General features: G+C 30.1%; 2 protein-coding genes across 2 annotated transcripts in view; one reads left to right on the forward strand and one right to left on the reverse strand.

The window, feature by feature from the left end:
* LOC145331448 (uncharacterized) overlaps window positions 1–9,212 on the reverse strand; it is a 29,786-nt gene extending 20,574 nt beyond the window's left edge. The window contains exons 1-15 of the mRNA XM_080176096.1: window positions 9,146–9,212; window positions 8,900–8,950; window positions 8,459–8,528; window positions 7,817–7,909; window positions 7,649–7,700; window positions 6,674–6,812; window positions 6,326–6,362; window positions 5,817–5,888; window positions 5,330–5,397; window positions 5,100–5,198; window positions 4,197–4,250; window positions 4,017–4,074; window positions 3,582–3,667; window positions 3,017–3,053; window positions 2,803–2,874 (exon numbers count right to left, since the gene is read on the reverse strand). Of these exons, the coding sequence (XP_080032222.1) occupies window positions 2,803–2,874; window positions 3,017–3,053; window positions 3,582–3,667; window positions 4,017–4,074; window positions 4,197–4,250; window positions 5,100–5,198; window positions 5,330–5,397; window positions 5,817–5,888; window positions 6,326–6,362; window positions 6,674–6,812; window positions 7,649–7,700; window positions 7,817–7,909; window positions 8,459–8,528; window positions 8,900–8,950; window positions 9,146–9,200 (1,043 nt within the window). The 5' untranslated portion in view covers window positions 9,201–9,212. The remainder of the gene's footprint in view (window positions 1–2,802; window positions 2,875–3,016; window positions 3,054–3,581; window positions 3,668–4,016; window positions 4,075–4,196; window positions 4,251–5,099; window positions 5,199–5,329; window positions 5,398–5,816; window positions 5,889–6,325; window positions 6,363–6,673; window positions 6,813–7,648; window positions 7,701–7,816; window positions 7,910–8,458; window positions 8,529–8,899; window positions 8,951–9,145) is intronic.
* LOC145332434 (uncharacterized) overlaps window positions 1–26,040 on the forward strand; it is a 444,908-nt gene that overhangs the window by 165,980 nt on the left and 252,888 nt on the right. The gene's annotated exons all lie outside the window — the stretch shown is intronic.

Here is a 26,040-nt window from a genome sequence, read left to right on the forward strand (position 1 = left end):
ATATACAGGGCGTTTAAAAAAAAACTGCGTTTTCCAAATTTGGGAAACAACCATTAGGAGTACAAAAAAAATAATTATATGTCAATATTCTCTATAAAAATATGCATCGAAATTGTTACAGGTGTTTTTTAATATCTCTGAAAATAACGTTGCATTTTAAAGCATAAATATTTCAAATTTAAAATTCCCTCACTGAAAACAAATATTCAGTTTTTCTTTTTGTATACTTAAGAAACATGACCTTAAAAATTGCTCATGTTCGTAAATCACCACCCCTCATTTATTCCTATAATCCTTTAATTTGATTGACAGGTTAAGATATAAACTCATAATTTATCCATAATTTGTAATTAAATGCTTTAATAAAAAAAATTCAAACTTCAATAACTTTTTTGTCTTTAGAGATAATAAAAAGGAGTTTTTTTCTTTTTACTATAACCTATGTTATTAAAGAAGATTCTTTTACTGCAAATGCATCACAATCAAGAAATGTGAAAAAATGACAAATTGCAGTTTCTTAAAAATGCTTTTGTGAGGAGCTAAAAAGCATTTCACCTTTAAAACTCATTAAGGTACTTTTCTTATACCTTTTTCTAAATTAATATTGAAATTCTACATTTTTTTTATACATAATAAAAGAGTTATTTTAACTTTTCTTGCACAACATTTTTCACATAAAGCATTTTTGGAAACTATGTACCTATCATAGAGGCCATATTTTTAGAGATAATGAAAAACACCTGTTATAAATTTGATGTACTTTTTTACAGAGAATAAGGACATATAATCGTTTTTTCTGTATTCCTTCTAGTTGTGTCATAAAAACGGAAAACGCAGTTTTTTCTGAAACACCGTGTATATATATATATATCTCTCTCTCTCTCTCTCTCCCTCTCTCTCTGTTTCTCTTCTTTCTCACACATTCATATTTTACCTGGGGGGTTAGTTGTTAAATAAATATTATTTAATGTATAAAAAGAAACCAAATCTAAATTTATATTTTTCTAATTTCTATTTAATCCACAAGCAACTGCGTCTCTAGTATCTCAACACGTGGCTCAACACGTAGCGCTTTCGCTCGTCGTCGGGAAGGTGATAGGTTCGAATCTCGGTCCGACACCGCGTCAAAAACTAAAGACGTTAAAAATGGTTCCCACTGCTACTATGTCAAATGCGCGACGTAAATAGTTAGAGTAGGGGGAATGCCTTGGCCCAAATTGGGCGCAACTCGTTACCATGCACAGTTAGGACTTCTCAGACAAAGGTCGTGCATCACAAAGAGTTGGTTGTCTGTAATGTACTGTACCACGGGTATGAGGTGACCAAGAGTCTGGCCTTGAGTTGACAAGTTGACTGTTCAGTCCAAGTGCAACTAACCCATTCGACATTAACATATCTAGGGATATTCAAAGGGATATAAAAGGGCATAAAATAGCTTAAAACCAATGAACGACTTTTTTAATAAAAATAAAATAGCCTAAAACCTTTCCCAAATCTATAAGAAGCTTCACTGTAAAAGTGAACCATATTGTTTCAGCGGTCCCTTCTCTACAGATAAAAAAAGCTTACAACTTTATAAAATAGGATATTGTTAAATCTTTTCATTTAAAACTCACCCTCCCTATGTAGATGTATGCAGGGAGGAAATGGATATTTGACTGTTTATTACTTCAGTTCCCATAGTTAATGTCATTTTGTTAGTTGACTTTGGGGACTTTCATAGAATTTTAATTGGTTGGTTTATTACTTTGAGTGTCCAAATGTTTAAACCACTAAATATTGTTTACATAATGGGTAATTTTGTGTATATTTTCATTGTGAATATCCATTAATTTATCGGCCTTTGTCTTATGCCTCTAGTTCCCTGGTTATTTAGGTAGCAAGGGGGTTCGTGGGTTGGGGCGTTAAGTGTGTGTGGGTGTTAGTGTTATACTACGATAGTGTGTGTGTGTGTGTTAGTGTTATACTACAATAGTGTGTGTGTGCGTGTGTGTGGCAAGATAGGTGGGGTATGTGTGTGTGTGTGTGATGAATTACAATAACTATTCATTGGAATAAAAAAAATAATGTTTATTTTTATGGAAAACTTTAATAAGATTATTGAATTTTTTGCTGAAGTATATAGCAATTTTTTAAACAATTTAAACAATTTTTCTATTGTCTTTATACCGGCTCAAACCTTCCCGAAATTCGGTTAATGTTTTTTTTAAATAAACCAAACTTTTTTCATTACATTTTAAAAAAAGTTCGAAGACAAATATTAATAGAGATGTATTACAAAAATATTTCCTAAGTATTGATTTTTTTGTTTTTATCTGTGAGCGAAGAAATGGCTTATTATTTCATAGTTTAATTGTTGCACAGATTTTAATGTGAACTTTATGTGCAAATAAGCTCGGCATTTTAAACAGAATTATTTCTAACTTAATTGAACTTTTAAGGCATTATTCTATGGAAATTACTTAAAAAATAAGAAAAGGTAAATGAAAATACATTTTGAAAAAATTAATTCTTAATCACTTTAAGGGTTATTATTATTGCTGATGGAACTTATCTTGATGCTCTATATAACTAATGATGCTTAGAAAATGTGTTTATTTCCAAATTGTTGTTATACTAAGTAAGTTCAACAGCTAGAGACAACACCGCTTACTCGACATCTTAGCTGCCAATGTAAATACAGAAGCAACACAAATATGAAATTATTTTATTGTCTTTTTTTTATTATATTGGAAAATAAATCTACTACTAAATCTACTACTAAATCTCACTATATTTTTAATTATCTGGTTTATATTTTACCTCCTTCCATAGTCCCATTCATCCATAAATAGGAATGGTATAGTGCCATTATACCATCTGTAACTTGTATTACTATAAAAAAGATACTGAGATTTTGATAAAAAAAATAGTGGTATTAAAAAGTCAGAAAATTTTGTAACTGTAACACATCTAAAGTGAAGGCCCAAAACAAACCTAAACCCCATAATATTAAATTCTCTGTTATTTATTTTACCTGACAGCACTATAACCAGAATCATAATCAACATCACCTGTTTCATTAAAACTATAAATTATTGGATAGTGGCTTATTCATTAGTTTTTTTATTACATAAATTTTTGCAATACATTTACTCTCAATAAAATTTCAATATAATCATACAGGGTTTTTTTATTAAATTAAAAGTAAACAATTATTAAATCTACAAGGATATTTAAATTGGCTTGTAGGAGTCCTAGAATAAAAATAATGTATTTTTGTTTTGGTAATTCAATGAGCTAAATAGAAGCAAAACTTTATTTCACCAACATTTGAAAAATAAATTATTGCATTAATCAAATAATTGTAATTATTCATGTTTTTTTAAATAAAAAAAAATCCTACTGTCTATATCTTACATTCTTAATTATATATTCTAGGTGAAAAATGTAATTACTTTTTATTTGAATTAAAAAAAAAACTCTATCTAATTATGATTATCATTTATGATTTATGCAGCTAGTTTAAACAAAAGTATAAGATAATTGATAACAAATATATGATTTTTAATATTCATTAAAAATAATTTATTAGTAATAACCTAACAATAGATCTTCATAGTCCTGAAACTCATCTTGTCCAAAGTTATTTCCATCACTTCCAGCACTTTCAATTGTACTTTCATTTCTCAATATTTTAAGAATTTATTATTATAAATTTATTGATTATTTAGTAAGGAAATAAATTAATATGGACTATGTACATACTATACATTTTATACTTCAACCCCTTATGAAATTCAAAATACAAATACAAAATACAACTACCAATAAATAAAAAAATGCAATAAACTAAGCTATTCCAATAAATGTTTTTTTAAAAATAGATTATGTTTTTCTTATGACATATAATCTTGGTGGTGAGTTGGGTTGCTTTCTTTATTCAATAAATTTTACTTCTAATAACAAAACTTTGAACATGAATGTCAAATAGCCAATAATAATAATATTGTTATGGACTCCTTAATAAAAAATACCTTATTTGATTTGGTCCAAGTTCTATAACCTTTAGAAGTTCTTGAAACATTGAAGGTCCTGACATTTAAATTAATTTAGAATTAAAAGATTTTATCAGTACAATTTAAATATCATTTAAAATAATAATCTTAAAACAACTTTATTAAAAAACATGATTTTTTTAAAGTTTAAAAAATCACCATTGGACTGAAAACAGGCTGGGTGTCCAAGTGACATAGATGCATTACATTGACCTAAAATAATATATTTATAAAAGATATGTTAGTACAATGACAAATTTAGGAGAGGACAAACATACTAGAGGGACATCTCTAAAGTTGAATGCCCTTTCTTTTTTTAATTAGGAGATTTATTCAAATATTTAAAGACTATTTTTATTAGGAAAATTAATGTTGGACAAAAATCTATCTAGGTGAAACAAATGTTTATATAATTAAATATTATAAAAGGCCATCTCAGTCAAATAAAGAATATATTAGGGTGGTTCACTGTTGGACATTTTTATAAAAGACCATAGTTGGGATATGCACATGATTAAATTAGAAAGGCAAAAGAAAAAAACTAATTTTACATTCACATTCCAGTTCTACATAAATTATATTACACACTTTAGAATTTACAAGTATGCAGACACAATTGTTTTTTATTGAAGAATATAAATATTTTTGTTCCAATCATGGCAGTTAACCAATTGAAGAGGTTAAACTTTGTTTGTTTGCAACAAATTCTATATTGTAACCTAGCTAGACTATATGTAACCTAGAAAGAAATTTGAAAATCCTAGAGTAACCTAAACCCTACTTGTATTTTGTTCCTTTTAAAGTTTTTATGAAATAGTGCTTGTCACAATATGTTAGATTATATATCTCTCTCAATTTATGCAAATTTTGAAATTTTAATTTTTGAAAACTTACTCCATCCAGAACACTTTGCATATTTGTCCCTTAAAAGTTTTAAGTTTGACCCAAAAAGTATTTGTTGCACATTTGTGAGTGTTCTGATATTTTCTGTGTATGACTTGATTTCTTAAATAATTTGGAAAGTTTAATTTTTAAATTAACTGATTCCATCCATCTACTTACTTTTTCTTCCAGGACACTTTGTTGATGTATCTTTTTTGTCAAAAAACAAGCAGTTGCCGCAGTCTTTCATATCCTCCACTTCTACAAACTTAATTGTGTCTAAAATTTAAATTTAAATTTGGCAAATTGTAAGAATTAAGGCAATTATGAAGTAAATAAATACAATCTAAACTATGTTTATGATTACAATCTAAAATTATAATTCTTCATCAGTGAAGAAAAAACAAGACCTTGAAGTGAGAGAGCTTCTATAATTTCCATTTGCTTTTTAACAAATGTTTTTTCCTCATCTGAATAACTAAATCAAATTTTTTTGTATTAAACAAATGTCAAATTATAATGAAAGGGGTTTACAAACTTTTAAAATTTGATTTTATCTTGCTCAATAGCTATGAATGATAATATGGTCATACTCCCTTTAGGCAACCAACCCTTTAATTACATGACCTTTGTCTGTGCATGGTATTAAGTTACGCCCGTTCTTGGCCAAGGCATTCTTCCTACTCCAACTATTTATGTCATGTGTCTGCATTAGGAACTAAATTATTAAATTGGTTATGACAAAATAATGTGCCAAGTTTTGAACCTTCCCAACAACAAGCTGATGTGCTATATGTTGCTAAAGTCTGGGCCCAGTGGTCATATAAAAATAATTAGCTAAAATCACAATAAAAATGATATGTATGTTACACTCTTTATTTGCAACATTCACTTTACCTCCGACCATATCCATGTTCATCCATAAACATATACATAACTTTTCCATCAGACAACAAAGTTGTGTTGGACCTAAAATAAATGTCTAACTTAAAGGGAGCCTGCAAGAAATACACTGTTCTATCTGCAAAAAATAAGGTAGACCCTACTAATCTTCTTTGCCTCTCATTTTAGGAGTGTGGAAGGTAGAGTTTTTTTCTTTTCAAATAGCACAAATATGTTTTATTGAAATATCAACCACTATCTTTTTCCAGAACTACTTTACAGATACAGCAGTTTTTGCCAACAATTGGCTGTGACAATCTGTTGTTATTGATATTGAAATAAAAGTATTTTAATAACTACTTTAATTATCTTTAATCTGGTTCATAGAGAAAATTCTAGGAAGCACAATGAAGCTTTTACTGATTATTACCTTTTTTACAAAGGTTGGTTCATATATCTACACAAAGCTAATATCTATTTGTCCTATCATTTTTTAGCATATCTTTAAATATAAAACTTATCACCTTGTACAGTTTTCAGATACATCATTAATCAGAGAACCTAAGATTTAAAAGAAATTAAATTATTATATTTATACTGGAAAATGATTCTTAACTGTTGTTTTAATAAATAATTTCCTAGATTATCTCCAAATGATGAAATGGCTCCATCAAAAATCTTTTAGTAAACCAATATTTATTAGAATATGGTCCACCAAAACTTATATTTATTAAATTCCACTTGACATGTACTAACTACCTGAACCCCCCAGTTCCTGCAAGATATCTAAACCTTATCATAGCAATAAATACAACTCTGGGGAGCTAACCTGAGCTAAGAAATGTAAAACTTAAAAATAATAGGAAATATACCTGTTACAACTCCATTTTTAAAAACAGCAGAGTACTTTTCTCCTGAACTCTTGATTATTTGTCCATAGCCATGAGGTTTACCATTCAGAATTTGTCCAGCATATACTAAGCCATCATCAAGTCTCAACCCAGGTGAAGTCTAAATTTTTATTTCCATTATGGCTTTGAAACCAATTAATATCCAGTAGATAAGAAGCAAATCTCAAACACACTGAAAAACCATGCATTGTATTATATCCAGTTTTCTATGAATATAAAAATGTACAATCACAATATTAAAACCATTTTTTTAGCCTGTGCCATTGGCATCTGGAACAAAAGCTTATAATTGGTACATTTTTATAGCTGTTATTGAAAGCTGTTTAAAATATGATGCAATAGATAAAAGCAACTATTCAATCCTTATTCTAAAGTAACCAGATGTCTGTTTGTCTATGTGTGTTTGTACTGAAGGATCTTGCTAACCGTTAAGCTGATCTGTTCTCCTTAACAGGATAGCTTTTCATAGGTCCAGGGAAGGTTACAACTATTTTGGGTAAGGGTACCCTCCCCAGAGAAATCGCCTCTAGAAGAAAAATACCCTCCAAAATATTCCCCCCCCCCCAATTTTTTTTTCTTTTTCTTTAAAAATCTAAAATAATAAATTATGTTATCAAACTTGACTCTCCCCTTCTCAAGTGCCCCTAGAGGCATAATCTAGTTATCTTTATTAAGCACAAACTTTTTAATGATAAATGAAAATCGTCAAATTTTGCAATGATCCCATAAAAAGTAAAAAAGCAAAAAAGTTAGATAAAAAGTATCCATTTTAAAAATATACTCATACACTTCACACATTATACACATCTTTTACATGCATATACATAAAAGACTATTAAGAAGATAAATTATTGGTTACTAACACAATTGACAATATCTATAGTTAGGTAATATTTGGTAACATTTGTAACAAGAAAAAATGAATATTTAATAAACCTGCTCAAGGACAGATATCTGTATAAAATCAAAATTTTCATCTTTCCAGCATCTAAAAAAAGATATTTTTAGATATTGGCTCTTCATCTTACCTTAAATGAAAATTTTGTAAAAAATATGTTTATAAAATGTACTTTAATTTTATTTTTTCTAACAAACAAAAATGACCTCAATTCCTGGCCATCATCTTGAAGAGTAAATATGAAGTGTATAATCATCAACTTTTCTGTCCCATCATCCTTCAATTCTGCTGAATAATTCCTAGGAAAATTAATTATATCAACAAGTTGTTCGAGTTTGATTTCATCTGTGAGTCTGTCATTTGAAGCATGAACCATGTATCAACTATGTAAAGCAAAAGAGGCATTTTGTCGTATTTTCGCAATGGCTTTCATTATTTTATGTTTGTTTAGGTTAGGTTATATTAGGTAAGGTAATTGCCCAGAAGGGCTCTGCAGGGTTAGAGGCCCCCGCAGGTTTTAGAAATAAGAGAAAAGCTACTGTGAAATTACAAAGAAACTCCTCTTAAGAAGCATTACCACAAGAGGAACTATACGCTATTTTTCTCTCTCACTTTTTAAAATTGGAAAAGGGGCGGGGGGAGGTATCTGCACCTATCCAACCATATAAATAAATGTGTATAATATGTCTTTTTGTTGCTTGACGGACTTACATACCAAGAATTCATTAGTACAAATAATCATTACAAAAAAAACTTTTTATGAATAGACAATTTCTATAGACAGACAAATTGACATTTTGAATTATATAGTAGCTTTGCAAATGATTTAACTAGTTGTATGTGGTTACCTTTCTCCGAGTGTCCAGTAATGATTTCCATCATTATTATCAACTATACATTCAAATGTGTTCATTTCACCTAAACATGTCAATTCTCTGAATGAATGAACCACTGTGTTTACAAAGTAGGATTAGAATATGATAATCATGGGTTAGTAATAAGAAAAATAAAATAAAAATATCTTTTAGTTGGTGGTTTATGAGTTAGAAAGTCGTTTTTGATGATATAGTGAAAATAAAATGCCTGTTTAAGTTGCATACATTGACAAGAGAACGATTTTTAAGCCTTGATGTCTTTTAGACTTATACATAGCAGAAAATTGAAATTCATACGAATGCCTTACAAATATAGCTTAAACAATTAAACAGGAAAATTATATATATATTTATAAATATAAGTTCAAATGCATTTCATGCAACTACCTCTTTTGATACATGAATTTATAATACCTGCTTTTACTGTAACTGTTCCATAATAATGCAGATACTCTTGACAGGACACTAAATATTATCATAAGGTCAAAATTTTCATATTATATATTTTAACTAGTGGATATGCCCTGTATAAAACTCTAGGGCCACTTAGATTGGGTGGGGAGAGTGGTGATATATTAAGTCTCTATTCATTCACAGGGTAATCGACCTCCCCTCATTTAAATTTAAGTTATAAAAGATGAAAATTTTTATGATACAAACCTTGGTACAAGAGTAAGCATATTATGTTAACCCAAAGTGGGTGAAACTGTTTCATTGTGCAATTCTTCTGAAATATATTACAGGTATGGGAAATTGTAAAAATATCCAGGGATCTAAAGGGATAAGACAATAAACGGTATATTAATATACATCCTCAATAATAACACACAAAATTACCCCTTCTGTAGATTACAATTTATGGTTGGAATTTAATTTAATAAAAGTCCCCAAAGTTGTTAAGCCAATGAATAAGAAAACGTTATGATATGACTTTAGGGACTAGTGTAATTAATAGAACAATGTCCCTTCCCTTCAATGTGGGTAGGAGGTTTATAACTATTTTTATTAAAAAATAGCACAATCAGAAAAATTTGTAACTCCATCTTTCATAAAATTAAATTTCTAGGCAAAAACATTAAGGGTGGATTGTTTATTGAGCAACACCCCACCCCTCCCCCTGAAATAGACTTAACAAAATCCTAGTTTACACATTCTAAGAAAGCTAGTTTTTAATAACTGAGAAATAAACACTAAAACATATGATCAGAGCATCTTTGAATAGACATATTATTTTAGAGATATTTTATTAGGGAACTTAACTCATATACTTTCCTATCAAACTAAAAATTTATATAGGAAGAGTTATTTATAGCATCATATTATAGACAGCTTTTCGTGGAAATGTTCATAATATACCTCTGAAATATTTTGGTTGACCTATTTCATAAAGGTATTTGTTGGTTGTAATTGTATAGGTTGACCTACAGAAAAAATTGGTCGACCTCTTAGAGTTATTTGTGAACTACATGTTAAATCCAAAACATGTTTTTGACCTAAATTTTGTACGTTTTTTTTTATTGAAATATAAGTTAAAATAAATTTTTTTAAATAAACTACTCCAACAAATCTCTATTTAAACATATGCTTGAAAAAAAAACAAGCTTAAAGTAGACACACACACACACGTGCATTTTCCCTTAACATGGCATGGTGAACATCAAACACCCCCCATTTAAAAAAAAATTTTTTTGTTTATTTCTTTAGGTCATGTTTAGGTAAGGTAATTTTTAAGGTACTTAGCCCCGCAGGGTTAGGGCATTAAAGGCACTGCAGCTGTATGGGCTAGGCATAGATAAAAAATATTCCCCCCCGGGCCACCCCCCCTCTAATATTGGATTTATTTGAAAATAAGTAGGGGGTTGGGGGGTTCTCTTTAGACATCTTTTCCTTATCTTATGTGTTTAAAAGCAAGTCTATAATTCCTAATGTCTGTTTGTCAACATGTTAGAACAAGATATAATTAGTGAAATTTTATGAAATAAATGTAATTTGGATCAGTAGAAATTCAAATTTAAACACAAATTTAAATTATAAAGAAAAACATAATTTTAGTCATTATTAGTATTTACCCCTGAAAGTAGTTAAATAAAAAAGAGTGTAAATTTGCTGAAACAATATGGGGCCATATATGTTATGACCCCAATAGTTGACACTGTATACACATGATTGTTTTATTCCTTGCTTCAAAACAAGATCACATCCCATCCTAAATAAGACATGTTTAATTTGGGAAACAAAAAAAAATTATGCTTGATGTTTCTGCATAATTCCAATTTTCTCTCATTCATATAAATTCTAATCATGAACTTTAGGTAATCTTCATGAATATAGGAAATATTTTTGGTTGGGTTTTATAAGATTTTTCAGTATTTGCATCTATCCCCAATATTAACCCTTAACAGTCGGGCCCCTTGCCGCACCTTAATCAGTCGTAGGGGGGGGGGGCGTTCAACGCCCCCCCTTATTATCTCACTTCCTATTAAAGCTAGAGGGCTAAAAAATTTTGTGCAAGTCCCCTATGTTATGATGAATTTCCGACATTTTATAAGTCTAAGTCAATTTTCGCCTCCTTCACCCTTTTATTTAACAACCTTTGTTTTTAGGTCCTTTTTTACTTAAAAATTTCAAACGGCTGTAATTTTTTTATTTTTAAAGCTAGAAGAACAATTTTTTTGCAGAAAATGTTTATTTTTATGTAAATTTTATATTTAAAATATCAAAATATAAATTTCAGCGGCCGCAGCTGTACTTGGCAGCTGCCAGCCGCCGCAGTCGGCGGTCGGCAAGAAAACGGCGGCGGATCTTTATGAAATTTTAATACATTATCTAGACATATAAGGAAAGCTTAAGTTTAAAATTTGAAGTCTCTAAGTCAAAAATTGCGGCCACAGGAACCTTTTAAAGATTTCTGGAGACCTGGAGGATCAGGACCTGCAGGATCATACCTGGAACCCGAAATTGACTTGAACACCTGTATTTAAGATGAGGATGTACTACTAAAGGATATTTTAGTAATTTGGTAAGATAAAATGCTTTGTTTAAGTCAAAAAAAAATATTTTTGTTCTTTACCTGGATGACCCTGCCAGGTTTGCTGGCATCCTGTGCCCGCCAGGATGGAGATTTTCAAAAAATTCCAACTCTCAGTTATGTGTCATACCCATACTTAAAAATTCAAGCAGTTTGGGCTCTTTATCTTTCACACACAGAAAATGAGATAGAAAAAACCGGATGGGGGGGCGTTCAACGCCCCCCCCCCCGACCGTTAAGGGTTAATAAATTGATAATAAACAAAGACTTTTTTTGATAGTAGTCTCACTCTCATTGTTCAATTGACCACATATATTTCTTTCCAACAAAATTATTACAATGTCTTGTGACTTCAGATACTTGCTCTGTGGGGTTCTCTTATTTAAAATTTACTCAACTAAAGCATCACAAGAAAGACTATTTAAAAGTTATAAATAAGAGGGTGGCATTGTTTGTCCCACTATCAATTGTATTGCCACTGTATGTAAAAGTATAAATCTAGCTTGAAAACATATGTGGAGCTTTATTAAAGACACATCACATAAAACAAGTTTTTTTAAACATGTGTATATTATTGTTATTAGAGTCACAATACAAATATACAGGGTGTTTCAAGAGAAATGTTTTTAAAACTTAACCTTTAAAAGTTGGGGGGGAGGCCGCCCAACCCTCTGTTTTTTTTATCTCATTTTCTGTTTGTAAAAAATAAAGAGTCCAAACAGCAAACCTGCAAGGGTAATCCAAGTAAAGAGCCAAAATATATTTTTTGACTTAAAAAAAATATTTTATCTTACCAAAATACTAAAATATACTATAGTAGTACTTCTTCATATTAAATACAGGTGTTCAACTCAATTTCAGGTTCCAGGTATGATCTTCCAGGTCCTGATCCTCCAGGTCTCCAGAAATCTTAAAAAGTCTCCTGTGGCCGCAATTTTTGACTTAAAGACTTCAAATTTTTAACTTAAGCCTTTCTTACATGTCTACATAACGTATTGAAATTTCATAAAGCTCGGTCACCGTTTTCCTACTGACCGCTGACTGCTTCAAAAATAAAAAAATTACAGCCGGTTGAAATTTTAAGTAAAACAGTACCTAAAAACAAAGGTTGTTAAATAAAAGGGTGAAGAAGGTGAAAATTGACTTAGACTTACTTAAGGTTGGAAATTCATTATCATACAGGGGACATGTACAAAAAATCCAACTTCTTTTAAAGCCTGCTGAATGTAGGAAAATGATCTTTGATTTAATTGACCAACTCAAACACCATCATACATCTATAATACAAAGTAGCTTGATGTCTATCCATCTGTCTGTCCGTCTGTCTGTCCGTCTGAAGCTCAAGATCTTAGTAACCACTGAACTGATTGGGCTCAATTTTTCAGGGAATATACTTAGTGATATTGTGATGGTTTTAAGCTATTTTCCTGGGGGTTGGGACACCCCCACCTCCCCAAAAAATAAAAAAAAACCAACCCCCCCAAAAAAATAATTTACATTTTTTGTAAAATATCAGTAACTGTTGAACAAATTGGACTCTAACCTTCTGAGAATATACCTACTGGTCCTCTGGTGGTTTTAAGCTATTTTCTTGGGGTTGGAACACCCCCCCCCCCAAAAAAAAAAATCCCCACTTACAAAATTTTTTATTTTTATTTTTGTAAACAAAAACCAGTAATTTGGATGGGGGAACCCCACTGCACCATGGGGCGAAGCCCCCATGAATCCCCCCCTAAAAATTTTAAATCTTTTTTTTCAAATTTTAATTTTTTGTATATGAACAACCTGGGTGTAATTTTTACTAATTAAAATGTTTTGTGTATACAGCAAACAACCTGGTTGAATTTTACGAATTGAAATTTTTGTGCATACAGTGCACAACCTGGGTTTAACTTTACCACAGAGTAATTAAACAAAGAATAATTTATTTTTTTTATTTATATTTAGGAGGGTTGACTTACCATTATTTCATAGGGCGAAGCCCCTAGAGGCTAGAGGCGAAGCCCCTAGTATATATATATAGAGATGGAGAGAATGATAGAGAGAGAGAAAGAGGAAAGATGGAGAGAGCGAGAATGAGGGAGAAAGAGAGGGAGAGCGAGAGATAGAGAGAGAGAAAATTGTATCGTATTATAGAAGGTTTATATATATATATATATAGAGAGAGAATGATATAGAGAGAGAAAGAGGAAAGATAGAGAGAGCGAGAATGAGGGAGAAAGAGAGAAAGAGAGGGAGATAGAGAGAAAAAGAGGGAGAGCGAGAGACAGAGAGAGAGAGAGAGAGAAAGAGAGAATGAGGGAAAAAGAGAGAAAGAGAGGGAGAGAGAGAGATAGATAGATAGAGAGAGAGAGAGAGAGAGAGAGAGAGAAAGAGAAAGAGAGAGAGAAAGAGAGAGAAAGAAAGAGAGAGAGAGAGAGAAAGAATGAGGGAGAAAGAGAGAGGGAGAGAGAGAGAAAAAGAGAGAGAAAGAACAAAGATAGTATAGCTGATTGAACCGGTTCTAAACCAGTGGATATTAATCAGATTCCATATTTTCACACATCGTATTATAAACAGCTTTCCACTGGATATTATTCGGATAGTATGTATGAGAACTGGTTCTAATCCAGCGGATATCAATTGGATTCCACTGTTTCACACACGTGTTACTCACCCAGAATATATCATTGTATTATAGACAGCTTTCCGTGGATAGTATAGATAAAAAGAGAGAGAGAGAGAGCAGAGGAGTACCAACCCTTGGTACTTTTAGTCATTTTCATTGATGTACATTACTAAGGATGGTACACAAAATAAACCCTTTTTTAAGATTACAATTAGCGGTAGAAACGTTTGGACACTCAACTTAATGAATCAAAAATCCCAAAAGTTGTTGAGCAAACCAATAAGAAAACGTGAAAACAAAACTTCAGGGACTAGTGTAATAAACAGCCCATTGTCTCTCGAAGAATCTAGTGCATTACAGACATGCTGACAGTCTATTATAGATGCAGTGGTTATTTTCATTAATACAAATATTTCAGAAAGGTTTAGTGATTTTAAATATATAAATTACCACTACCTATCTATCTACCTATTTATCTATCTATCTATCTACTTATCTATCTATCTATCTATCTTTCCAACTATCTATCTATCTATCTAGCTATCTAATATTAATCCTAAAACTTGAGAAAGGTTTAGTGATTAAAATATTTTTTGTTAATGTAAATATATATATATATGATATATTTATTTGACTAAAGTTTAAGAATTCATTTGTATCTATCTATATAAAGTGTGTTACCTTTTTTTATGTTTTATTATTATTTGGCCACAACTTGGTCAAAAATGCTCACAAATCAGACCTTTTTTGACCGAAGTTACTCAAATGGTTCCTTCACAAGCCCAATCAATCAGTTTTAAGATATCTTTATATTTCAAGGAAAATTGATGAAAATACTAAAAAATGGCAAATTTGGGTGTTACCTTTTATATGCACAGATACCATAAAATCAACAGAAAAAATACTTGTTTTTACTTTTCTGTCATTTTTAAAGTTTGATTCTGTTAAACTGGCTATTCTTGAAGGGATTTATGCATTGATTATACTGAAACATAATATTGGGCAGAAACTAATGTATTTCAAAGAAAGAAAATTTTGAAAATAAGAAATTCGACCTCTATTACTTCAGAGGACAGCTGCCAACCTCCAGTTGACAGGATATAGTTAAATACTTGTTAGCAATAATAATTAGCCTAAAAAGTAAAACAAAAAGTTTTTTAATATGGCAAAAAAATGATAATCTAAATCTCAATTTTGGGGATGATGATCTTAAAGACACTCTTGCTTTTGGTGATGATGACCCAGATGGTATCCAAATACATGAGCATTATGACAACTTATCTATTAAACTATGGTCCGATTTTTGTATTTGTAGCATTCTCCAATCAAGAGAAATCCCAAAACATACAATCATAGTTTTTAAATTCTCCAATTCATAAGGTAAATATAGTAGTTTTTAAAAGAGGGTTATATTTCTTGTTACAACTTTTAATTGGAGGCTGCTACAAATACAAAAATTGGACCATAGTTCAATAGATGAGTTGTCATAATGCTCATTTACTTGGATACCATCTGGGTCATCATCACCAACAGTAAGAGCGTCCTTCAGATCATCATCCCCAAAATTAAGATTTAGATTATCATTTTTTTGCCATATTAAAAAACTTTTTGTTTTACTTTTTGGGCTAATTATTATTGCTAACAAGTATTTAACTATATCCTGTCAACTGGAGGTTGGCAGCTGTCCTCTGAAGTAATAGAGGTCGAATTTCTTATTTTCAAAATTTTCTTTCTTTGAAATATATTAATTTCTGCCCAATATTATGTTTCAGTATATTTCAATGCATAAATCCCTTCAAGAATAGCCAATTTAACAGAATCAAACGTTAAAAATGACAGAAAAGTAAAAATAAGTATATTTTCTGTTGATTTTATGGTATCTGTGCATATAAAAGGTAACACCCAAATTTGCTGTTTTTGAGTATTTTTATCAATTTTTCTTGAAATATAAAGATATCTTAAAACTGATTGATTGGGCTTGTAAAGGAACCATTTGAGTATCTTTGGTCGAAAAAGGTCTGATTTGTGAGCATTTTTTTACCAAGTTGTGGCCAAATAATAATGAAACATAAAAAAAGGTAACACACTTTACATTAATTACAGACTAATGCCCCCCCCCCCCTTATTCTCAAAATAGAGTGATATGACAATGGATGAATGGTAAAATTATTATATATCTATCGATCTGTCTATCTATCTATCTTTCTATTTATCTATCTATCTATCTATCTATCCAACTATATATCTATCTATCTATCTATCTAATATTAATCCTAAAACTTAGGGATTAAAATATTTTTTGTTTAAGTTTAAGAGCTCGTTTGTATCTATCTATATATACATTAATTATATTGCAATGCCCCCCCCCCCTCTCCCTACAGGGATATGACAATGGATGAATGGTAGAACTATCTATCTATCTATCTATCAATTTATCTATCTATCAATTTATATATCAATCAATTCATCTATCTATCTTTCTATCTATCTGTCTATTTATCTATCTATTTATCTATCTATCTATTTAGCTATCTAATATTAATCCTAAAACTTTTAGTGATTAAAATATTTTTTTAAATATATATATACCATAATATGAATCTATCTATCTATCCATCTATCTATCTATATATATATATATACATATCTATCTATCCAACTATCTATCTATCTATCTAGCTATCTAATATTAATCCTAAAACTTGAGAAAGGTTTAGTGATTAAAATATTTTTTGTTAATGTTATATATATAATAATAATGATTCTGTAATATTTTTATCTAACTCAAGTTTAACAACTCATTTGTTTCTATCTATATACATTAATTACAGTCCCCCCCCCCCTTCTCCCTACAAGGATATGACAATGGATGAATGGTAGAATTATTATCTTTCTATCTATCTATCTATCCATTTAATCCTTTCTATCTATGAAAAATCATATGAATTTGACAAAGGTTTGGTGATTAAAACATTTGGATCTAGTGCTGTTCACAGTTACATGTTTCTAGATATTAGTTTTAGTAGTGGAGCTTCTCTAGAATTCTTGCTGTATGTCCGACATTGAACATCAGCCATTGAAAAGCAAATTTATTTTCATTTTTATTTGAATTGTATATCCCTATTTTTAAATACCTATTTATTTTAATTAGATATTATAATACTGAACTTTTCTATGGTGACTGGTGTAACAAATAAATGGATACACCTTAAATCTATCATTATTTATTAATTATGTTTTTAGTCTTATTCCAATTACAATTATGTGAGGTATAATAATACTAATTTTATTTTTAGAGGTTTAATGATTTTTATTGTCAATTTTACTCAGATTTAATTTAATGACTATGTTAGATTTTTTATGTAATAACAATATTCTTGAAATATAATCCTATTATCTCAAGTAGTAAGCTTTTTTGTCTGAAGCCAAGGATATTGCTAACCACTGAACCGATATGGTTCTCCTTAACAACGAAGATTCTTATATATTCAGAAAAGGTTTTTAACTATTTATGGGGAGGTTTTCTCAACTTTAAGTGTCCTTAGATGCTTCTAGGTGCATAACCACTAGTCTATAAAACAAAGTAGAACAGTGTTTGTCTGTTTGTTTCTTTGTACCAATTGATCACACTAACCACTGAACCAATTGGGTTCTCCTTAATTTTTACTTATTTTTAAAATCGAGATAAATAGTGCTCCTAGAATCCTAGGGGCAAAGCCGCAGAAAAAAGAGGAAGCAGAAAACTTTCTATAACATGAACAGAATAATAAAAAGTAGACTCATTACAGACAATAAAGTTAATTTAAAAAAAAGATATTTAAAGCATTGAATGCTAATAATTTTATTGGTTATATATCAAGGAAAATTAATCCATTTTAATAAATGTTAATAATCAAAAGTATCCAAATCTAAAATTTTTTCTTGAAATATTGCTTTATATTAACCTTGAATCAAAAATTGCATTACACAAATTTAAAAGAAAAAAATGTATAGATTTGAATTGATACAAATTAACAAAATATAAACTTGCAAACTAAATTAATATGTTATAATGATTATTATTTCTGTAAATATCTAGCTATATAATGTTTAGATATAAATAATTGCAAATAAATAATAGGAATTTTTATAAAATTTGTTACAAAAGTAATATAATTACACAGGAGTCTAAATATATTTGGAAATAAAGGAAAAAAATCTAAATATCATGGCAATATGATAGGTCTTTTTTATCAAAAATAAGATGAGTATTAGAAATTATTTTCATAGCCAGGTTTTAGTATAAAAAAAAATGCAAATTCATGTAAAGACGATTTGGATAGAAACAGCAATCTTAAAACTGAAGATGTTGGGCTGGTTTTAATTTTATTTGCAATATTTTTTTAAAAATCAACATAATTATATATAATAATATATATGAAATATAGTAAAATACAACATGATACTGTTGAATATATATAATACAAACTTTTTTTAATTAGTGTGTTAAAAGAAATTGCATTATGATTCATGGTTTTTCTATTTACAGAACCCTTTTTATCCATGGATCATAATGCATTTCTTAAAATAGACAATTTAATTTTGATAATTATAGAGTGGCCTAGCTTCTGTGTGAGTGTATTTCTTTCTAGAATATTCTTGAAGTAATTTAAACCAAACGATTGCCTATTTTAAAGGCGCGCCTAAAAGATAAATGTCAGGCCGCGCAGGCCTTTAGCAAGGCCATTCAGGCCTTTAGCATGCTAAAACTTTAAGTACATGATAAGACATACAATAATGCAGAAATTGGCCACTCACAACAGTCAAAAAATTCATAATTTACCAATTTTCTTAAAAATAATAGTAGAAATAGTAAAAACGAAGTTTTAAGACTTGAAGGGGAAGATTCGGTTTCGGGAAAGGGTCCGAGGAAACATTAGTTTTCATGAGTTTAAACATCCGACTCTATGTATTAAAAAATACTACTTTTGATCATTTTATCATTTTTATGCAAAAACAGTATGAATTTTAAAAATTAAATATAATAAATCAGTAAAATATAACACTTTTTAGACATTTTGTATTTAAATAACATTTTTTATACAATAGAACAAAAATTATTCAATGAATATCAATAAGTCTGTTTTAGCACAAATACGCGTAAATACTTTTTCACATGTTTCACATGAAAATGGTTAAATAGATTAAAACACTCCAGTGTGCTCAAATTTGGACTTTTTCCAGACTCGTCTAATCCAAATTAGGTTTTAAAATTATATTATATTTTAAAATAAATTTTATTTTGAATTAATTGTACATATGAATGTAATGAAATTGTGATATATATATTATTAAAAATTATGTTACATTATATGAATACAATGTAAGAATTTGCAACAAAGGAGCGTTTAAGAATTTTTGCGCACAGGGCCTAAGCCAAGGTTCTTTCGGCAATATTAAAACTGATATGGAAACTGCTGGCAGATTTATCTGGCGGTCCGACATCAAGGCTCTTGGAGCTAACATCTTTTTTCTTTAGTTTTCTAGTCCCTTTTCTTACAGCATAAATCTCTTTCCATTCTTTGTTGCAAATCCTAAAATAAAAATCAATTTATGTCCTAATATCATTTTTTATTAAACTTTATTTTTCTTATCAATAAAAAACAATTCCTTGCTAAAATACCTTTTTTTATTCCCTCGTTTTAAGCTGTAAGCCCTTTATTTGTATTCCACTAAAGTAACAGGATGTCTGTCTACCAATACTAAGTTTTAATATTTCAAGTTCATAATACTTAGGGAAATTAAATTAAGCATATTATTTTTGGAAAAGTGTAAGTTATTAGGAGTTAGTCAGGGGGTTTATAGTTCAACAAGGGGATTTAAGGGGTTTCCCTTTTCCTAACTTTATTTTCAGAAATAAATGAGGTTGCTAACCCAGGTGAGAGTCGAGTAAGCAAGTTAGCACAACTCAAAATCTTCCAAAATATTTGTAAAAATCCTTTAAATTAAGATTTATTTTAAACTTTAGTTTTACATTGACATCTGAAGAGTGCAAACATGCACAAAACAATTTGAATAAATATTTAAAATTCAAATTTTGTTTGTGAGTTAACCTCTTATAGGATACAGAATATATATTCAACAGATAATAAATCAAACTGGCAGAATCTTGAAAGTACAAAAATTATTGATTTAATTCAAAGTTATGATGTTTAGATCCTGGTACCTGATGTTTCAGTTTTAAATACCCAAAAATCTAGATTATTTTATTATTAAACTAGACCAAATTATCTTTAATATTAAATTCTTATTAAAGGGTGTGCAAAAAAAAATGCAGACATTTTTAAAATTGAAATTGCGCGGCTTGTGTTAATAGTAGAAATATGTTACGCATATCGTTATATGTTATGCTAGGAAGTCTATTTTTTGGAAATATAAGAAGCGGAGCTACGTGTTAAAATGTCCCAACTGATGTAAAACTTAACTCGCGAGTAAATCATTAACCCTTAACGGTCGGGGGGGGGGGCGTTGAACGCCCCCCCATCCGGTTTTTTCTATCTCATTTTCTCTGTGTGAAAGATAAAGAGCCCAAACTGCTTGACTTTTTAAGTGTGGGTATGAGACATAACTAAGAGTTGAAATTTTTTGAATATCTCCATCCTGGCGGGCACAGGATGCCAGCAAACCTGGCAGGGTCATCCAGGTAAAGAGCAAAAATATTTTTTTGACTTAAACAAAGCATTTTATCTTACCAAAATACTAAAATATCCTCTAGTAGTACATCCTCATATTAAATACAGGTGTTCAAGTCAATTTTAGGTTCCAGGTATGATCCTGCAGGTCTCCAGAAATCTTTAAAAGGCTCCTGTGGCCGCAATTTTTGACTTGGAGACTTCAAATTTCAAACTTAAGCTTATCTTACGTGTCTACATAATGCATTTAAATTTCATAAAGATCCGCCGCCGTTTTCCCGCTGACTGCCGACTGCGGCGGCTGGCAGCTGCCAAGTACAGCTGCGGCCACTGAAATTATATTTTGATATTTCAAATATAAAATTTACATGAAGATAAACATTTTCTGAAAAAAAAAATTTATTCTAGGTTCAAAAATAAAAAAATTACAGCCGTTTGAAATTTATAAGTAAAAAGGACCTAAAAACAAAGGTTGTTATATAAAAGGGTGAAGGAAGCGAAAATTGACCTTGACTTACTTAAGGTTGGAAATACATCATAACACAGGGGACTTGCACAAAAATTTTTAGCCCTCTATCTCTAATAGGAACTGATTAAGGTGCGGCAAGGGGCCCGACTGTAAGAGTTAAAGATTAAATTAAAGGGTATGCAAATTAAAATATGTACATTTTAAAAATTCTAATTGCTCGGCTTGTGTTAATGGTAGAAAAATGTTTTGCATATCTATGGAATCGCTATAAACTCAATTTTTTGGAAATATAAGAACCATTCATGTGCTACGTATAATTTATGAGCTATGTGGTAGAATCTCCCAACTGACTTAAAACTTTATACTTATATTTCCTAAAAATAGAGCTTATGACGGTTCTAACGATATAGATAGCATTTTTCTACTATTTACACAAGCCAAGCAGTTTGAATTTTAAAAATGTCCGCATTTTTGCACACCCTTTTTTTTATCTTTAATGATTTACTCGCAAGTCAAGTTTTAAGTCAGTTGGGATATTTTACCACATTGCTCCGTAACTATACGTAACAGAGGAATCGTTTTTATATTTTCAAAAAATAGACTTCCTAACGGTTCTAATGATATGCACAACATTTTTCTAATATTAACACAAGCCGCGCAATTTGAACTTTAAAATGGTACATATTTTTTTATATACTTTAATCTTTAATGATTTACTCGCAAGTCAAGATTTAAGGCAGTTGGGACATTTTACCACATCGCTCCTAAACTGTACGTAGCACAGGAATCGTTTTTATATTTCCAAAAAATAGATTTCCTAACGGTTCTAACGATTTGCGTAACATTTTTCTACTATTAACACAAGCTGCGCAATTTAAATTTTTAAAATGTCCGCATTTTTTTGCACACCCTTTACTTAGTCAAAATTCATGCCAATTTGCTTCAAATATCATGTATAGTAGACACTCAGTCCCTTAATGTAATTAAGATATTCAACAAGATATAAAAGACCAATTAGTCAGTAAACTTGATTACTATATTCAATAGATTAAGAATATTGAAACTGTGTCTTTTAAGATGTTTAAATATTACACTGGTGTGTGATTTCTCTTAACTTGAAATAATTTGAGGACACAAAGAAAATTCCTTTTCAAAATTAAACTTGAAGTAGCAAAAATGGATCATATTCTACATTTTATAAAATTGTTTATTTGATCTTGCAGATATAATTATTTTTTTTCATCTAAAATATTAAAAATGATAACCAATATTCAAATTATTTCTCGGATGGTGGTTTAGTTTGATCTTTATGAAAATTTATGTCAAGCAATATATTATATCCCATTTACTAAGATTATGTACTATCATAAGATTAAAACAATTTATTTTATGGCCCAAGATGCTGAAAGCATAGAATAAAAAAACTGGTTTTAATCTTATGATTGTACATTTTATATCTACAGAAAGCTGTTTATAATATGATGCTAGAAATAACTATTATTACATTAAGGGAGAATGTCTGTAACTGGATATAAATTGAGTAAATAGTAATATATATAGTTAATAAAAAAATATGGGGTCATGTGAAGGAAACACATGTGCGAATTTCATCATATTTTCACAGTAGGTTATTTCAGGTTAGGTTATGTTAAATCAGGTGATTACCCTGCAGGGTAAGTGCCCACCGCAGGGGCTACAAAGAGCAGAAAAGCTTCTGTGAAAATATGACGAAACCTGCTACTTTGTTTACTTCACATGACACTAAAATATGTTCTGTGAAGGATCTTTATCTGCTGCCGTTGTCAATTCTGAAGTATTATCATTGAATATTATAAGAAAATCCTTATACTAAAGTAGCAGGATGTCTGTTTGTCTGTGTGTTTATGTGTCTGTGTGTTTGTACCAAAGGATCTCACTAACCGCTAAACAGATTGGGTTCTCCTTAACAGGGTACCTTCTCATAGTTCCCAAGAAGGTTTATAACTATTTTGGGGGAGGGTACCACCACCCTCCCAAGAGAAATCACAATAAATCGAAATTTTTTTCTCTCAAATAGAGACTCCTACATAACATTGCAAAGTATTGTAGAATAATGATAGATACTCGTTCGAAACATTGCAAGGTATCATATATTTTTTTTTTAAACCAAACATTTAAAGTGCCACTAGAGGCCTCTAGGGGTGTAGATGCTAGTAACAAAAAAAGATTTACTGGGCTCAACTTATTCATAGATTTAAATATTCTACAACAGAAAATTAATATAAAAAAAGGATGTGGGGATCTGGTACATTATTCTTAGTTTAATTATAGTATGGAATTTCAGCTTGAAGGATATAAAGAGAATATTCCATCTTTAAGGTTTTTTCTTCTTTCTAATTGCATATGTCAAATTTATTTCATGGTTTACCTAGTTTTATTGTTGTTCATTTATTCAACATCCTTTCCTCTCTTAGCTCCTGAAATATTCATTACATATCTATATTACAAAAAATGTGCGGCTAGAGCTAACTACACAGTAAGAACACACTTCTTTGTAGAAAATATATTTTGCTTTCTTCAAGGCTTCTCAATTCTAATTGTTTGAGAGTTTATGTACATTAGATTAAATAAAATAACAGAATGTAGATATTAATATCTGTATTTCTGTCAGTGGTCATTGTGACCAATTAAAGTTACCAAAGTGTCACAAAATTATTAATAGATCCTGGTGCATAGAAAATTTTAGAAGAATTTAGTACAAAAAAAGATTGTCAATGTCAATCTTAAATTTAAAGCCTTCATACTCTTTACTTCTTTATCTGTCTATCTGTTTGTCTGTCTCTCTAAAAATAAAGAAATCATAAAAACAAAATATTGTTCTTTATCTACCTGGAGCCAATTTATAGGTTTCTTTATGTACAAAAAGGACCTACAGATTAGGGCTGCTAGATAATATGGGTAAGGAGGCAAGTCAGAACTATAAAAAAGCCCTCTAGCTAAATGGTTATTTTAGAACCGGCCACCCTTCCTTCCTCTACAAACCAACTCTTAAAAAGAATGGGACTTTATGTAAACTTACTATTTTCTCTTAGTACTTCTGCAGTTTCAGTATGCCCTCCAATTATTGCCCATTCAAGTGCTGTGTCACCTAGACACATTAATTTCTATAATACACATTTTAGATTCACAACTAAATATTTAGCCTAAAATAATTTGGACAGAAATATGAATTGTAAACATACATATACAGGGTGGGAGGGTAATTGTAAAAAATTCTGATCACTATCCAATCTGTAGCTCATTTTTTTTTTTGAAGATAAAAGAAAGCATTGAACATCCAATTATGAAATATAGAAGTTCATGTCAATTTCAGGTTCCAGGTACAATCCTACAGGTTCTAATCCTCACAATTTTGACAATAAATTTTAAACTTAAGCTTTACTCCACATAACATTTTAAATTTCCCCCTTGACCACCAATTGCTGTGGCTGGACCTGCCAAGTACAGCTGCTGCCACTGAAATTTATGTTTAGAGAATTCTAATATAAAATTTACATAAAAATAAAAATTTTCTAAAAGCATGGTTCATTTGGCTTCAAAAATACAAAAAAAAATTCGTTAAAATATTAAGTAAAAAAGTACCTCAAACCAAAGGTTATTAACCCATTAGTGCCGAGCGCCACTTTTATGGGCCGATCGAGCTGAAAATTTCAGGGAAGCTTTATAATGGTCAAAACAGAATTCCAATTTTTTTGTTTTGATCTAGTGGCGTGCACAGGAAAGTTGCAAAAAAACCGGTTCGGCATGGCCATAAATGCACAACGGGTATTTTAACCCGTTTTGGGTGGCTTTCTGCCGGCATTAAAAGATGTTTTTCCTAAATACCCGGTTATTTCAACAAAAAAATGAAAAATGTAATTTTTGAACGCTCAAAGTGAGATGAACACTTTTTAGAACTTTGATACAATCTGTAATTGAAAACTACACAACCTCATGTAATCTATAGGGCTACAAGTAATATACGAAGCGATTTATTTCAAATTTAGTGTTTCGGCACACACCCCACCCGAAGGTGTGTTAGGTTAGAAAAAACCCCCCACAGAAACGGTTTACACAGGATGTACTGGGACCTTATAGTGAGTTCAGAACATGCTTTCCCTAAATTGAGTTAGTACCTTCCCATTATGGAAAATTTTAAAATTACTTTTGGTGATCAAATTTTACTTTTATTTTTAGACCACCTTCACCTAACCTGCTTTATTGTCTTATTTTGTCTTTCATGTTAATCAAGCAAATTCGTTCACATTACAGTTGAAATGACAGATATTTGAGCTTTCTAAAAAGGTCTCTAACATTTTTCTAGCTCTAATACTTTTTGAGGTATCTTATTTCAAAGTATTGTTGTAAAATCATCTTTTACACAGCAAAAAGTTGAAATAAAAAATTAGTTATTTTAGAGAAAATTACAAGTATCTTCATGTAAATCTTTCTAAATTTGCTCCAAATTGACCAAATTGGACAGTTAAGGTGCCTAAAACTTTCTACATTCAATGGACAATCCAAATCCACACTTTTTGAGACTTTATAAGTCAACAGGAGAAGGCTAAAATGTAATATCAAAGAATCAAATGTAATTTAATTTTAATTATAAATCACTTTTAAGGCATTTTTAATAATGTAAAATGTGTTTTAAGGTACAAGAAACTCATGATTGATTATGATTTATTATTTTTAAAAATCTCAGTATTAGTTTAGAGTACTTAATAGTGTATATTAACAAAAAAATGTGGCTTAAGAGTA

The sequence above is a fragment of the Acartia tonsa genome, chromosome 11 (genome assembly GCF_053477335.1).
Source record: "Acartia tonsa isolate MP-2025a chromosome 11, ASM5347733v1, whole genome shotgun sequence".
NCBI lineage: Eukaryota > Metazoa > Arthropoda > Copepoda > Calanoida > Acartiidae > Acartia > Acartia tonsa.